The sequence below is a fragment of the Gopherus evgoodei genome, chromosome 14 (assembly GCF_007399415.2).
Source record: "Gopherus evgoodei ecotype Sinaloan lineage chromosome 14, rGopEvg1_v1.p, whole genome shotgun sequence".
NCBI lineage: Eukaryota > Metazoa > Chordata > Testudines > Testudinidae > Gopherus > Gopherus evgoodei.
The window spans coordinates 481,554-498,622 of record NC_044335.1 but is presented as its reverse complement, the minus strand read 5'-3'; the positions used below and the strand labels follow the sequence as shown (position 1 = coordinate 498,622).

General features: G+C 47.0%; 1 protein-coding gene across 9 annotated transcripts in view; it reads right to left on the bottom strand.

Moving 5' to 3' along the window:
- The window catches only part of CDH22 (cadherin 22), a 156,038-nt gene that overhangs the window by 18,675 nt on the left and 120,294 nt on the right, over positions 1 to 17,069 (bottom strand). For all 9 annotated transcript variants that reach the window (XM_030533291.1, XM_030533295.1, XM_030533290.1 and 6 more), the window contains 2 exons: positions 6,165 to 6,286; positions 5,491 to 5,608 (listed from right to left, as the gene is read on the bottom strand). In XM_030533291.1, the coding sequence (XP_030389151.1) occupies positions 5,491 to 5,608; positions 6,165 to 6,286 (240 nt within the window). The remainder of the gene's footprint in view (positions 1 to 5,490; positions 5,609 to 6,164; positions 6,287 to 17,069) is intronic.

Below are 17,069 nucleotides of genomic sequence, written 5' to 3'. Positions count from 1 at the left end.
GGGGATCACTAGCACGGAAGATTAATTTGCTCCAGCAGAGTGAGCCTCATGGTGCTCTCTGAGGAATCAGTAACTCCTTGCAGTACCAGAGCAGAGAGTCTGGAGAAGGAGCCATGTGCAAGCAAGCACAGGGCTGCCTGAACCCCTGGGTTCCTCTTGGTTTGAAGCCCGTTGGTGGAGAAGCCCAGAGCAACATGAACATGGAGCACAAATGCCCACACACTGTCTGGGGGAAGAGGGCGGCTTTTGCCAAGCTCTGATTATCTGAAATGTTTATACGCATGAAAATGAGGTTGGAAAATCACTAATGCAGGAAAGGGCCACAGTGGATGCTGGGAGCTACAGAGCAACCTCCTGTCAGGCAATGCGCTTGGAGAAGTGTAACCTGACTGGGTCAAACAGCCCTGGCTCCCGTGGGGGAGAATCCTGCCTCCCAGGCCTGTCAGAACATTTGGAAGACATTAATGAAGTAACAGACACAGGTGAATATAATTTACTTGGAGTTCAAAAAGTTTTTGATAAGGTCCCTCAGAAGAGGCTATGAAGGAGAACAACACAGGGCATGGGGCAAAATCTTAAGGAGGATTAAAAGCTGGTTAGATGATAAACACACAAAAAGACTCCATGAATAGCTGCCCCAAGAGTGGAGAGAGGTTAATTGAGGGTCACCTCGGGTCAGTAATTGGACCAGAGTTATTTAACATACAGTGAAGAGACATTCATTTCTCCACAGTTAAGAGTGAAGCTTTTAATTGCAACCTGGATTTTGATGCTCTGAACTAGGCCAAAACCAAACCAATCTGCCTGAAATGTCATAGACAGGATTTTAGGAGGGGATAGAGTTCTTCTGGAAGGCAAACTGGATCAAGTTATGGGGAGATGAAGGCTGCGAAAAGGGAGGTGGTTTCATTTTTTGAAAACTTCCTTTACCTTTTGTTTTGTCTCCCTCCAACATGGTGCCTTTGGCTAGTGGGCAAGCTTCAGGAGGTAAACGGAAGGTACATGTTTAGTAGAAGGGTTTTAAGATGCCCCCAGCCACTTGGGATCCTAGCTGAGCCTGCAGTGTGGCAGGTATCCCTCAGATCCACTTACAATTCGCAGTTGGACTCAGCAGAAATGTTAGTCAACCAATAGGAAACTTGATCTGATATCAGGCAGCACCCTCCACCACTCCAGAGGGCATCTCCCCAGGCAAACACAGGGACCTGAAGCTCATAGTGTTTAATGCCAAATCAACAGTAAATAAGACTGTGATTATCAACAAGATTCCAGATCTGCTGAGACCAGGTCCAACAACATTACAGCCCTGCTGGCCCTTGCCCATCCCACCCCCATGCTACTCAGTGCATTAGAACCAGAGATGAACACTCAGAATAGCAGAAGGCAGGATGTGTAGGCAGCAACCCTAATATTTCAGCTCACCCCAAAGGCAGCATGGGATCTCTTGGGCCCATGCATCTACCGTCTTTGTGAGGCCAGAAACTCTGACGCTGGGGTTCTGCTGTGCACAGGCCCCTGAAGGGTTGAATTTCCTAACAGAGATAGCAGGCAATGACTCTGGGGCAAACCTCCTCGATTTAATGAGACACATCAGTGCCCACAGACAGCACCTCTGGGCCCCTGAATGGAGAACTCATGTCTGCTCTTTTCACCGTGAGAGTCTCTCCAGTAGTACCAGACCTACCTATGTTTGACCATGAGATGCCACTGGAGCAGCTCAGACAACTAGCAGGAGCAAGTAGCAACATGTGATGGCTCTACTCCTCCTTTACGCACCATACTCAGGTCATATCAGGCAGCTGCACCCACCCCTACAGCTCTCACCTTCAGAGACTCACTAGCCTTTCGTCCGGTCTCTGCTAAATGCTGGAAGCTGCTGAGCTCACACAGCTTGAACAGACAGAGGATAGCATGTCTGCTGAAAACATTATTCTGACAGTCTGTAAAGCAAGGGGGCAGTCTGGGTCATGTCATCTGAGTCCTGAGAAGGGCAGTGGAGGGTTAGCCAAATGGCAAGATTGAACAGGTGGCAAGGTGCTTGAGTGCCGGAGTTATTTGGCCTGCAGTAGAGGAGAGTTAGCAGGGACTGACGGACAGATTCTGAATCATCAGCTGACCAAGCCCTCCAAAGAGATACTTGCTGAGATTAAGTGAAAGAGCAGAACAGTCAGACCCAATGAAAGGAAATGCTTCTTAGTGACCGTAGAGGGAGCGGGTGGAACCCATGCCACAGAAGGCCCCTTGAGTCAGTTACTCTGGCAGACTATGAATAGTGTTGAGAGGTTTGTAGGCTAAGAGCAGGTTAACACTAGCTTTGCCAGTGTAGCTATTCTGATTTACTACCACAGCAAAGCACTCCTAGTGTGGACACAGCTGCACTTTTGCCAGTAAAGCCTACTCCAGTCCCCCAAGCAAAATCAGCTACACTGGTAAAAGCACAGTTTTGCTAGTATAAATGCAAGAGGTGTTGCCAGCACCGCTCTGTCGCTCAGGGACCACATCTCTTCATACCCCAGTCAACAGAGCTATGACAGCAGAAGTTTGCAGTGTAGACCTGGCTGTACACTAAGGCTTTGTCCACACTACACAGCTTTTAGTGACACAGCTGTGTCGCTAAAAGTCGGGAAGTGTAAACGCTGCCAACAAAATACGTCCATCCCCTAGGAACCGAGTTTGCGTTGTCAACAGGAGAGCACTCCTGCTGAAAACGAGCCCTTTACACTGCCACTTGCCATGGCAAAACTATTGTCTTTCAGGGGAGGGCGGGGCTTTTTTAAGCACCTGTGAACGACAAAAGTGTTGTCGTTCAACTGGCAGTGTAGACCAAGCCTCAGTGTGAAAAGTTCGGTTTCAGGGCACACCCTGACATGCTGCAGGCAAAAGCAGAGCTTTTCCTGCCAGCTCTGAACAATTGGCCAGGCATGTTGAAGTTGTTTCCACCTCCCTCTGAAGTACTGACAATAGCAGCCAGTGCCAGAGGTACTATAACAGACTGGACAGACTGACAGGGTAGTGTGAGCTAGTAACTCCTTATGCTCCAAAAAGCAATAGACTGACATGTCTTAGGCCATGTCAACACTACGAGCTGACAGCAGCACAGCTCACTTGTGTAGTCACTCTATGCTGATGGGAGAGCGTCTCCTGCCGACATAGCACTGTCCTCAGCAGTGCTTCCGTCGGTGTCACTCGTGTGTATTTTTTCTAGGGCTGTCGACTAATCGCAGTTAACTCATGCAAGTAACTCGAAAAAATCATGATTAATCGCAATTTTAATCGCACTTTTAAACTGTTAAACAATAGTATACCAACTGAAATGTATTTAACATTTTGGATGTTTTTCTGCATTTTCATAAATACTGCATTCTGTGTTGCAATTGACATCAAAGTGTATATTATTTTTTACTACAAATATTTGTACTGTAAAAATGATAAAAAATAGTTTTTCAATTCACCTCATACAAGTACTGAAGTGCAATCCCTTTGTCGTGAAAGTGCAATTTACAAATGTAGATTTTTTTGTTACATAACTGCACTCAAAAACAAAACAATATAAAACTTTAGAGCCTACAAGTCCACTCAGTCCTACTTCTTGTTCAGCCAATCGCTAAGACAAACGAGTTTGTTTACATTTACAGTAGGTAATACTGCCCTCTTCTTATTTACAATGTCACCAGAAAGTGAGAACAGGCACTTGCATGGTGGCATTGCAAGGTATTTACGTGTCAGATATGCTAAACATTCGTATGCCCCTTCATGCTTTGGCCACCATTCCGGAGGACATGCTTCCATGCTGATGATGCTCGTTAAAAAAATAATTCATTAATTAAATTAGTGACTGAACTCCTTGGGGAGAGAATTGTATGTCCCCTGCTCTGTTTTACCCACATTCTGCCATATATTTCATGTTATAGCAGTCTCAGATGATGACCCAGCACATGTTCATTTTAAGAACACTTTCACTGCAGATTTGCTAAAACGCAGAGAAGGTACCAATGTGAAATTTCTAAAGATAGTTACAGCTCTCCACCCAACGTTTACGAATCTGAGGTGCCTTCAAAAATCTGAGAGGAAGGAAGTGTGGGGCATGCTTTCAGAAATCGTAAAAGAGCAATACTCCGATGCAGAAACCACAGAACCCGAACCACCAAAAAAGAAAATCAACCTTCTGTTGGTGGCATCTGACTCAGATGATGAAAATGAACAGGTGTTGGTCCGCACTGCTTTGGATTGCTATCAAGCAGAACCTGTCATCAGCATGGACGCATGTCCTCTGGAATGGTGGTTGAAGCACAAAGGGACATATGAATCTTAAGCGCACCTGGCACGTAAATATCTTGCAACGCCAGCTACAACAGTGCCATGAGAACATCTGATCTCATTTTCAAGTGACATTGTAAACAAGAAGTGGACTGGGGGCAGCATTATCTTCTGTAAATGTAAACAAACTTGTTTGTCTGAGCGATTGGCTGAACAAAAAGTAGGACTGAGTGGACTTGCAGGCTCTAAAATTTAACATTGTTTTATTTTTGAATGCAGTTTTTTTTTTACATAATTCCATATTTGTAAGTTCCAGTTTCATGATAAAGAGATAGCTCTACAATACTTGTATTAGGTGAATTGAAAAATACTATTTCTTTTGTTTTTACAGTGCAAATACTTGTAATAAATAAATATAAAGTGAGCACTATACACTTTGTACTCTGTGTTGTAACTGAAATCAAAATATTTGAAAATATAGAAAACATCCAAAAATATTTAAACAAATGGTATTCTATTATTAACAGTGCAATTAATCGCGCGATTTATCACAATTAATTCTTTTAATTGCTTGATGGCTCTAGCTTTTTCATGTCCCTGAGTGACACAAGTTATACCGACAAAAGTGGTAGTGTACATACAGCCTAGACCCAATGTGTGAGTGAAGCCCCCAGCCTCCCAGTGCATCTTTTCCAGGGGCATGGCCTGCTATTCTGCTCAGCGTGTCTCTGCTCCGGGTAGGGGGCTGCTTCACTGCGTGTGGGGGAAATCAAATATACATCATGGTGAGGCTGTGCCCCCTCTGCAGGACTGAGAAAGGAAAACAGGCCCTCCCACTGTCAGAGCCACAGAGCACCTAACAGGGGCTGAGAGACTGCTGGCTAGGAAGGAGCGAGGTGCAGCCTGCAGCAGCCAGACACAAAGCAGCTGGTGAGAGCTCCTGCTATTTGCTAGCAAAGAATTCTGGTGGGACAGGCTCCTAGGAAGGGCCGGTGGGGCTCACGCAGCTGCTCGGGAAGGGCTGGTTCCACATCAATCAGAGGTGAAAGGTCTTGTGGGGGAACAGTCCGGGGAGCCTGCTGCATCACACAGCACTTCCCATGGTGACCAGCCTTTCTTGCTCCCCGTTCTTGGCACAGGTCCCAGGCCATGCAGCCACCAACAGGAGAGGAAGGAAGAATAGGGCAGAAGGGAGTGGAAAGAAGGATGAAAGTGGAAAGAAGGATGACTCACCCTGGATATCCAGCAGAGAAAAGTGGTGGTTGTTGGTGGCTTCCAAGGCCAGTGTGAAGTAGAAGCGATGGCCACTCTGAGGCTCATCACGATCCACGACACTTATTGTCTGAATTAGCTACAGGAAGAAAGCAGTAGTCAGAGCTGCTTCCCTGGGGCTGATGGAGAGGTCTCTGCCTCGGGGCGTCTCACAGCACTGGGAATGGGCAGCATCTCCCTCAAGAGAGATGGAAAACCTTTTCCAATGCCATCAGATTCACCTATTCAGCATCTTCCATGCATCTGCAGCTGGGCAGGAAGGGAATGGCATTGCTCCCACCCCCACCCCCATCCCCGGGAACATAACAGCACCCTCCTCTTCCTGAAGGGTCAGCTCTCCTGGAGGGAGAGGCAACCGCAGCTCCACAAGCAGTGGCTGCCAGAGTAATTTTGAGATGAAAATTGCCCCCCAACGTCACACACTATCAGGGTGGAAGTTCTGTCTCAACCTGAGCAGTCAGAGAACAGTGCCAACTCCTTAACCCTGAGGCGGGCCTCACCACAGGCCTCACAGCTGCATGCGCTTCCCAGATACACAGACATCCGGTCAGGATGTGCCAGGCCTAATGCAGACGTTTCACCTGCAAACACTGCACGTGGCAAAATGCTGACTGGGACCCGGGCGTTCTGATTACCTGGCCGGGTTTGGCATCTTCACATACCGCAGCCTCGTATGGCATGGCCAGCACGGGTGGATTGTCGTTCACATCCAGGATTCGGATATGCAGAGATGCTCTAGACATCTGAGAACGATTGTCTGAAACAAAATAAACACACAATGTCATTGGTGAGCGTCCTCTGCCAGCAGCAGTGAACTTATCCCATCTCTTTGTTCTGTCGGCAACCCCTGTGGTCAGTGCCCTAAGTATTTATTTGATTTCTAACCACAACCATCAACACACCTTCCAGCTGCCTGGTACACAGATTAGCTCAAGTGTGATGCAAACATTTCCCCCACAACTCAGCAGCATCTATACAGACTCCCTCAGCAACACCAGCCGAATTTCCAGGTGTGAAACTCAACTGTTGAGGACTGCAGCTAACAAGGTGCCTCTCTCAGCAAGTTCTAGCTTTTATGGTGCATGTGAATTCCAGTGGCAAGAACCTGCCACTGATCCGATAGTGAAGATTTACCCCCTGGCCAACTCCCACAAGCTTCACTCTTCAGACTGACAGATGTGGGCATAGGAAGAGGGGATCTGTGAGACTCAACCATCAAGGGCTGAAGGCATCACCTCAGTGAAACTTCAGTAAAGATGAAATGAAAGCGCAGTTGGAACGGGAGAGAGCTACAAATCAATACAAAGATCGTGGCATTAACAAACCCCATAACATGTGTCACATTCAGTCTCTTCCCTTCCTGTGGCTCCCCACTTCCCAGCCCATGCCTGGACATTCATTAGAATGCCAGGTTCTTGGCCCCAGGGCTCCTGTGTTCACTGCTGGTGAGGCATCCAGTTCAGTTTGAGCTCTACAGGAATGATGGGTTTGTAGATAATCGCTGGCACCTGGAATCTTTCCTAGGTGTGACCTGCCAGGCAGTGTAGAGCACCGGGCACAGTAAAGTAAAAATAAAGTAAATAATTGGAGATATACCTATCTCCCAGAACTGGAAGGGACCTTGAAAGGTCACTGAGTCCAGCCCCCTGCCTTCACTAGCAGGACCAATTCTTGCCCCAGATCCCTAAGTGGCCCCCTCAAAGATTGAATTCACAACTCTGGGTTTAGCAGGCCAATGCTCAAACCACTGAGCTATCTCTCCCCAACGCTGCACCCACAGGTAATGTGTCTGCATGAGTGTGCCCGATCAGAAGGATATGGCGGAGGAGGAGAAGAAGGGAAAGTGCACTTCCACATGGTGTCGAGAGATTACACCTAGGTCTCAGAGATAACCTCTATGACAGTTACATCCCACTGGAACCAGGAAGCTGTTAATTGTTAACGGGAGGCTTGTGAGTACAGGAGGTATGTCCTTTATGGGAGCCAGACTTGGACTATGGAACTCACTGCCTGTCACGGAGTCCCTGAGCGATGCTCTGGAACTGCTCCCCATAAAGCCAGTCAGGACTCTGGGGAGCCTCCTCTCCCTTGGAGCAGACTTGTTCAGGGCAAGAAGCTCACATGGCTTCACCTCCTGGGTCTCTCCTTGGAGCATTCAGCATCCTCTGCCCCTCCGTGCGCTTTCCACAGCGAGTCCGCCCAGGCGGGGTCCTGGGGAAGCCACAGGGTCCTGCACGCACCCCCACTTCGCTTTGCAGTCAGATGTGACTCTTAGCCAGCCAGTAAAACAGAAGTTTATTAGATGACAGGAACAGGGTCTAAAACAGAGCTTGTAGGTACAGAGAATGGGACCCCTCAGCCAGGTCCATTCTGGGGCCCAGCAAGGCAGACAACCCCATCTACCCTCACTTCCCGTCCCCAGCCAGCTTCAAACTGAAACCCCCTCCAGCTCCTCCTCCTCTGGGCTTTGTCTCTTTCCCAGGCCAGGAGGTCACCTGATTTCTTTGTTCACCTTTAGCCACCCCCTTGCAGGGGGAAGGGCCCTGGCCATTTGTTGCCAGGATACAGAGTGTCGGCCATTTATGCACACTGGAGACTTAAGAAATGCATAAGGGAAACTGAGGCACCCACACAGATTCAGAGGAAACATTAAGAACAGCCCGACTTCGTCACACTGCCACAAGAGATAAGAGTCTCACCAGGTCTGGAGCTAAACGCAAAACTCAGCTCTGGGATTCAGTTTTCCTCCAATAAGCTTGTCCCATAGATACACACATGCACTGTTAAAATCAGTGCTATAAACCAGTCAAGCTGTGCTCCCAACAGACTGGCAAGTGGGAAACAGAGGTTGCCAACATTAATTCTATTTTTAAATCTTTGGAGGGCCCCAGATATGACGACAATGGGAGCTATGTACATCCTGGATAGAGAGATTCTAAGGCAGTCCAAGGGCCAGCTCGCTGCCCTCATCTAGCACAGGGCTTTGAGGCACTGATGACTGAGGCAGAGTCTGAGAGAAGAGAATGCAAACTCCTGGCAGAGGCATTCCTCCCCATTCCATTCAGGCTGGGCAGAGCCCAGGAGTGGCGAACCCCATTGGCAAGAGCTGAGCAGATGCCCTCACTCAGATTTCACCAGTTCCTCAAGCTTCTCCCCCTGCCAAAAAGCATCACACCTCTGCCTTATCTGGCTGGTATTTAAGCCAACTGGCTTTCATCCAGGCCCCTCTCTCAGTCTGGAGAGGATTGGAGGAAACAGCATTGCCCAGCTCTAGGGAAAGGGACCCCCCAGTGTGCAGCAGACACCGCAGCCCACCGCAGCTCACAGCTGTTCCAGAGGGTTGAAAGTAAATGCTGAAGCAAAGAAGGGCAGAAAAGGCCTTTCCACTTCCCACTCACTCAGCACTGGGGTCTCCAGGGCATGCCAGGTTAAGGGGAGGACTCAGTCTCTCTCTCCCAGAGACATCACTCTTCCTCTCAAGGAAAGAAGGGGAGTGTTATGTAAAAATTCTTCCAGAGCAACAAAACCTGGGGCAATTCCCACCTTACGGAGAGAAACCCCGACACACAAGTGGGAAGATCTATCAGATCGGCTTCACTCGGCCCTGGTCAGCATTAGTCATTTCAAGAGCTGATGCTCCAGGCCCTGAGGCTATAATGCCCATGTCAGAACAGGGATGCAGAGACAGGGAACAGGGCTCAGCTGCATTTCAGGTTGGCAATAAGTCTCCAGGGGTTCTTTGGTTCTGCCCCCTCAGAGACCTGCCCCGTGTCTGACCCTAGTGTGTTGAATACTGTGTGCAGATGTGATCACCCCATCTCAAAAATGATATATTGGAATTGGAAAGGTTCAGAAAAGGGCAACAAAAATGATTACGGATATGGAATGGCTTCCATATGAGGAGAGATTAATAAGGGTGGGATTTTTCAGCTTGGAAAAGAGACGACTAAAGGGGGATAAGATAGAGGTCTATACAATCATGACTGGTGTGGAGAAGGAAATAAGGAAGTGTTGTTCACTCCTTCTCATAACATAAGAACTAGAGGTCACCAAATGTAAGGTGACCAGATAGCAAGTGTGAAAAATTGGGTCGGGGATGGGGGGTAATTGGCACCTACATAAGAAAAAGCCCCAAATATCGGGACTGTCCCTATAAAATTGGGACATCTGGTCACCCTTAATGAAATGAATAGGCAGCAGGTTTAAAAACAAACAAAAGGAAGTATGTCTTCACACAACACACAGTCAGTCTGTGGAACCCTTTGCCAGAGGATGCCGTGAAGGCCAAGACTATGAACTAGGTAAATTCATGGAGAATAGGTCCATCAATGGCTATTGGACAGGGATGGTGTCCCTAGCCTCGGTCTGCCAGAGGCTGTGAATGAGCAACAGGTGATGGGTCACTTGATGATTACTGGTTCTGTTCATTCCCTCTGAAGCACATGGCACCAGCCACTGTCAGAAGACAGGAAACTGGGCTAGATGGCCTTTGGTTGACCAGTCTGGCTGTTCTTATGTTGCTGTTCTGAGCCCCTCCCGAGTCAGGGTTGGCTGAGCTGGTGCAGCCATGCAGCACTCCTCAAATGCCACATTGAACCTTTCCAGCTGTGCCAAGCCCCGGGCACTGCTAGGAAGCAGGGCACAGACTCAAACTGGCTGCGAGTTCTGCACATAGATTTCCCCAACCTATTACCAAGAGACCACTGCTCAGGGTCTCTGACAGCCTAAACATGGAGTCACAGGCAGGCCCCTTGGATTCTCTGGTCTATCTTGTCACTTAGGCAGCCTACTGTTGTGATAGCTGGTTGCTTGCACCACAAATTACAGCAATATTCAGGTTGCTTTTAGCCCCAAACGGCCAGTCACTTACCCCAGGTCAGCTGCACACCACACACTCATAGCCAACCCTATAATAAACTAAATACAGATCTATTATATAGCAAAAGGAAATAAGAGAGTTATTTTCAAGTGTAAAGCAGGTCAACAAACACATAAATGAGTTACAACCTCACGTTTCAAAAGATAAGCTTAGTACCAATGCAGACACAAGAACGAATGGGTATAAACTGGACACTAGGAAGTTTAGACTTGAAATCAGACAAAGGTTTCTAACCATTAGAGGAGTGAAGTTCTGGAACAGCCTTCCAAGGGGAGTAGTGGAGGCAAAAGAAATATCTGGCTTTAAGATTAAGCTTGATAAGTTTATGGAAGGGATGGTATGATGGGATAGCTTAATTTTGGCAACTGATCTTTGATTACCAGCAGATAAGTATGCCCAGTGGTCGGTGATGGGATGTTGGATGGGATGGGATCTGAGTTACTGCAGAGAATTCTTTCCTGAGTGCTGGCTGGTGAGTCTTGCCCACATGCTCAGGGTTTAGCTGATCGCCATATTTGGGGTCGGGAAGGAATTTTCCTCCGGGGCAGATTGGCAGAGGCCCTGGAAGTTTTTCGCCTTCCCCTGCAGCGTGGGGTATGGGTCACTTGCTGGTGGATTCTCTGCAGCTTGAGGTCTTCAGACCACAACTGGAAGACTTCAATAACTCAGGCATAGGTTAGAGGTTTGTTATAGAAGTGGATGGGTAGGGTTCTGTGGCCTGCTTTGTGCAGGAGGTCAGACTAGATGATCACATTGGTCCCTTCTGACCCTAAAGTCTATGAATCTATGAGTCTATGAATCTATAATAGAAGCTTCTATAATAAGCAGGCTCTAGATGTCATTTAGGGCTAACCCAGGCTGAGCACAGGGGATCTCTTGCTTATTATGCCTTAGAAATCTTGTCTGCAGAGTCCAAGAAGCAATGAGATCCAGTTCCTCTTTGTTAGGGGGTTTTTATTCCCTTCCTCCCTTCTGTTCTGAGCTGCAACTCAGCTGATGGGAGGAATTCACTTGCGACTCCTCTTCATGAGATGTGGGGGGGGGAGAGAGGGAAAGGGGAGAGTAAACAGTTCGTGTCCTCTCTAATGTTCCACTTCAGTCCATCTGGTATTGCTGGGCCTTCCCTGTCGGGCAGGACATAACATCTGCTGGAGACCAGCATTTCACACTGGTTAATGTCCCTCTCCTACCTGGAGAGTTACAATTACAATGGCTCACAATACAAATGCTCAATCACTACCTTACACGATGGGATGTTATAAGTGAAATTAATGCAGGCAGCCAGCCCCAGCCTTCAATGCAGTCTAAACACTAAACTCATTCTTCTACTTCCAACCCCTATTCTAACAATACTAACACCAGGTGAGCCGGACTGACTCCACCCATGTATTTATCAGGGTTCAGTTGAGACATGGGGAGCTTGACCTGAGCTGGCACCTGGTCTACCAGCATCACAAGCCCATCTTGGTGTCCCCCTGTTCCTGCTGCTACTATATACATATTCTAATATGACTGCATTATCCATGGCTTTGTACAGCCTGAGCCAACCCTCTCATTCCAGGATGAGCAAACAAAACCTCCTGGCTCCCCCGGAGCCTAGACAGCAGCTCTGCGCCTTGCTGCACCAGGCAGCTCCTGAACTTACTTCTGCCTGATAAGCTGTGTGAGCTTTATACATGTGGGATGTAGCTTGTAGGTAGCTTGGGAGCTCTGATTTGCTCCTTCTTGTTTCTGCCTCATGGCACGCACCGTAAAGGTACATTAATCCCTCTTTATAATATTATAAATCACTCCTGAAGGCCTAATGCCTTCCGAAGTGCCTCACATGCTTCCAGAAATGAAAAACCCTCATTCTCTGGCTCCTTTGTTCCCCCAGAAGTTATAGCTCTGGAGAGGCCCAGCATGGGAGGGAGCACTGCTTGTTGTTAAAGCAGGAGCCTGCTGCCTGTTTGTTGATAAAATTAACTCTGGTCTGTGAGTCAGGTGGAGTTGTACCCGGGGGAGAGAAGTATGAGCAATGCTCCATAATTATCTGAGAACCCAAACCCTCTCCCCAGAGCCCACCTTGGCCCCCCTCTCTGCTCTCCTGTTATCGCTTCCCTCACCCAGACCTGCTGCTTTGGTGATTAGATGGTGTTTTGTGGGGAAGGAGGCAGAAGTCGTGACTAAAAGCCTGGAACAATTTGTTATTTTTAAGAGCACGTTAGTGCAGCGAAATAAACTGCAATTGCTTTTAGGAAGAAAGGAAGCTAAAGGCAGCAGGGCAGGGAGGGAGCTGGGAGGCAGAAAATCTGAGGGGGTGGTAAAGAGGTGTGTCCGTCCGGTTCCATCTGAAGGGGTAAATGAGCGAGTAAGTGAGAGGGGTTTGATTCCAGCAAGTGATATGGTGAGAGTGTTTTATCTCCTTCCCCAGCAGCCTGGCTCGTCTTGCAGAAAGATGGATAACCTTTCCCTGAAGTTTGATTCTAAAGTAAGCTGGCATTGCCCTGAAGGTGATATACAGAGAAGGAGATGAGAAAAGGCAGAAAGAAAGGATGAGAGGAGGAAGAGAAAGGGGGAAGAGAGACACTCAGATCTTTCCTTGTCTCCCTCCTAACCTTACCCTGACTCCCATCACCCATTCAGAGCACACACAATTAGTGGGCAATACAGCATTCATTATCATGACTATTCTTAATCATTCTTATGTATTTTTACAGTGCTAGAGATACCATAAGAAAAAGACAGATGTGTGCCCCAAGGAGCCAGATCTTAACCCAGGATATTTAAATCTTTCCAAACCAGTCAGAAGACAGCATGTTTCCTACTATGCCATCCTTATGGAACTAGCTTGCAGCCCTTTAGCTGAGATTGCAATCAGCGTATGCTGATATTTAGAGTCAGAGAGAACAGCACGAACCCCTCCTATCATCACAGCCTCAAAGTCAAGGAGTCTGAGGAAATATACTATGAATGGGTGGTGGAGATATCCATGTGCTAAGATACATTTATTGAGCACATGTGACGGTCTCACCTGCACTTTGCCTGCGGACTAGTCTCCCCCAGAGCTGTCAATAACATTCTATGCCTGTGAGCAGCTTCAAAGACATATCATTAACAAAAAATCACCTGCCACACAAAGGTCTCCTCCCTGCCCCTCAACTCCCCCTCCCAAATCACCCTAAATCACTGAAGCTTGAGACCCTGGGTCTGATACCTCAAGAAATCTTGCCCACATACTCAGGGTTTGACTGATTGCCATATTTGGGGTCGGGAAGGAATTTTCTGGGGCAGATTGGCAGAGGCCCTGGAGGTTTTTCACCTTCCTCTGCAGCATGGGTCATGGGTCATGGGTCACTTGCTGGAGGATTCTCTGCTGCTTGAGGTCTTCAAACCCAAAATTTGAGGACTTCAGTAACTCAGACATAGGTTAGGGGGTTGTTACAGGAGTGGGCGAGTGAGATTCTGTGGCCTGCATTGTGCAGGAGGTCAGACTAGATGATCATAACGGTCCCTTCTGATCTTAAAGTCCATGAGTCTATAAGAAACGCTGGGGCTAGAAATGGGAGCATCATCTTATAGACTCATAGACTCATAGATCTAGGACTGGAAGGGACCTCGAGAGGTCATCGAGTCCAGTCCCCTGCCCTCATGGCAGGACCAAATACTGTCTAAACCATCCCTAATAGACATTTATCTAACCTATTCTTAAATATCTCCAGAGATGGAGATTCCACAACTTCCCTAGGCAATCTATTCCAGTGTTTAACTACCCTGACAGTTAGGACCTTTTTCCTAATGTCCAACCTAAATCTCCCTTGCTGCAGTTTAAGCCCATTGCTTCTTGTTCTATCATTGGAGGCTAAGGTGAACAAGTTTTCTCCCTCCTCCTGATGACACCCTTTTAGATACCTGAAAACTGCTATCATGTCCCCTCTCAGTCTTCTCTTTTCCAAGCTAAACAAATCCAATTCCTTCAGCCTTCCTTCATAGGTCATGTTCTCAAGACCTTTAATCATTCTCGTTGCTCTTCTCTGGACCCTCTCCAATTTCTCCACATCTTTCTTGAAATGCGGTGCCCAGAACTGGACACTATACTCCAGTTGAGGCCTAACCAGCGCAGAGTAAAGCGGAAGAATGACTTCTCATGTTTTGTTTACAACACACCTGTTAATGCATCCCAGAATCACGTTTGCTTTTTTTGCAACAGTATCACACTGTTGACTCATATGAAGCTTGTGGTCCACTATGACCCCTAGATCTCTTTCTGCCATACTCCTTCCTAGACAATCTCTTCCCATTCTGTATGTGTAAAACTGATTGTTCCTTCCTAAGTGGAGCACTTTGCATTTATCTTTATTGAACTTCATCCTGTTTACCTCCGACCATTTCTCCAATTTGTCCAGATCATTTTGAATTATGACCCTGTCCTCCAAAGCAGTTGCAATCCCTCCCAGTTTGGTATCGTCTGCAAACTTAATAAGTGTACTTCCTATGCCAACATCTAAATCGTTGATGAAGATATTGAACAGAACCGGTCCCAAAACAGACCCCTGCGGAACCCCACTTGTTATACCTTTCCAGCAGGATTGGGAGCCATTAATAACTACTCTCTGAGTACGGTTATCCAGCCAGTTATGCACCCACCTTATAGTAGCCCCATCTAAATTGTACTTTCCTAGTTTATCTATAAGAATATCATGCGAGACCGTATCAAATGCCTTACTAAAGTCTAGGTATATCACATCCACCACTTCTCCCTTATCCACAAGGCTCGTTATCCTATCAAAGAAAGCTATCAGATTAGTCTGACATGATTTGTTCTTTACAAATCCATGCTGGCTATTCCCTATCACCTTACCACCTTCCAAGTGTTTGCAGATGATGATCTTTGGGGACCCTTGCACAGGACACATGGTATTTCTTTTCTTTTTGGCCCTGCTGCATCACTTCCTGCTGGGCCTTTGAATAGAACATTGTAATATATTTTTAAAAAGCTGTTTAAGGGTCACTAAAATGTATTCTTTACAAAACTCTCCTCTCCCTCCGAGGCACCTGGTTTTACGGGGGGGGGGAGGGGGAGGAATATAAAAAGCAGCTTCAATAGATTTTTTAAAACCTCTCCTGATATGTATTTTCTGTAACTTATGGGGTAAGTAGAACCAACAATGGTCTGGGGTGGGTGGGATCGAGATGTTACTGCAGTGCATGTGTAATGAACTGCAAGATTCACTCCTCTTAAGTACTCCAAACCTCACGCACCAGCGCCCAAAAGAGCTTTGCAGTACCCCTTGCCCCCATGTGTACATGCAGAATGACACGCACACACAGAGACATGTGCAGACATGCCCACAAAGGCATAGCCACGTGCTAATGTGCATACAGCTGCATGCACACACAGACCCACAGGCAGAAAGAACCACATTTTCATGATATTAGCTAGACCGTCAATCTGAGCAAGAGAAGGCAGAGAAGTATGACATCATCAAACAGAGCCTGACAGAAAACAAAAATAGCAGTTGGTCCTCAGTGGCCAGGACTGAGGGGGAGAGTGTGATCAGTTTGAAGAGAGCATCATCTTTCACTGCTGCAACTCTACTCTGTATTCCAGCTCAGCTGACTGACATGCAAATTAGTTTAATTATTTCTTCTTCTAAAATAAATTATATTTTGCAGTGGCTGCAATATGTTGTGTCAGGCAAAATTACATTCAATATTTTTAAACTAATTGAAGTCAGCCTTGAGAAAACCTGACTGACAGCAGCAAGGAAACTAGGCTGCTACCTAAACGGTTTCCTAAATTAAAATTAAACATGCTGCTTTTCTGCATTTCCTCCAGGAGTCTGAATGCCATTAATCTGAAAAGATTGAGGAAGGAGATGGTAAAACCACACAGAGCAAGAGTGAGATGATCGAAGCACAGCAGTGCAGGGAAGGAATTGTGGACCTGTGATTGGCAGTTGCCTTTGCCAACCTGGGCAGAAGTATTTCCAGATCCACTTGAGTCTATTACAGTTCCAGCAGAAGTGCTCTGCAACAATATTTGCCTTCAGCAGAAGTGCACTGAAAGTGCATTCCTTCCCTGCCCCAGATAAATCGTTGGAGACCCAGGACAGGCAAGGTATTACTTTGCGTTGTGCACTTTTAACATGGGTTGCTGTCTTCCACGGCCCCATTGAGATCCAGTGCTCATGCAATGGAAAAGACTGGATGGAACATACATTAAACAGGGACTGCCTGTCACACTGACTAAGGCACACAGAACCCAGTTCTAAAGCATGGCCCCAATTCCTCCAGCACGATGGTGCTGAATTCTGAGGCACGTTTTGACATTTCTTCTCAGCTTCAAGTAAATTCCAAAATAAAGAGTTTTTTCAGTTATGAAAATAACCCAATCAGGGCACTTTTCCTGGTGTTATTTATTTAGATGCTAAATTATAATTATTCCATGCTGTCCCTGGTTCTCAATGTGCAGCAGATTCTTGTACTTATAGTAACTGTGCAGGCTGTTGTTGACGGAAGCTGGAAGTTTTGGTACCTGAGGCTTTTGGCACTGATGAGAAGATGCATCTCCTCTTTTCTTACTGCTGGCAGAAGAGGAAGTGATATGAGGTTTTTGTTGATGTTGGCTTGAACTCTTAGTTCCACAGCCCAGAAATCCTGGACAGCAACCAGCTGCCCC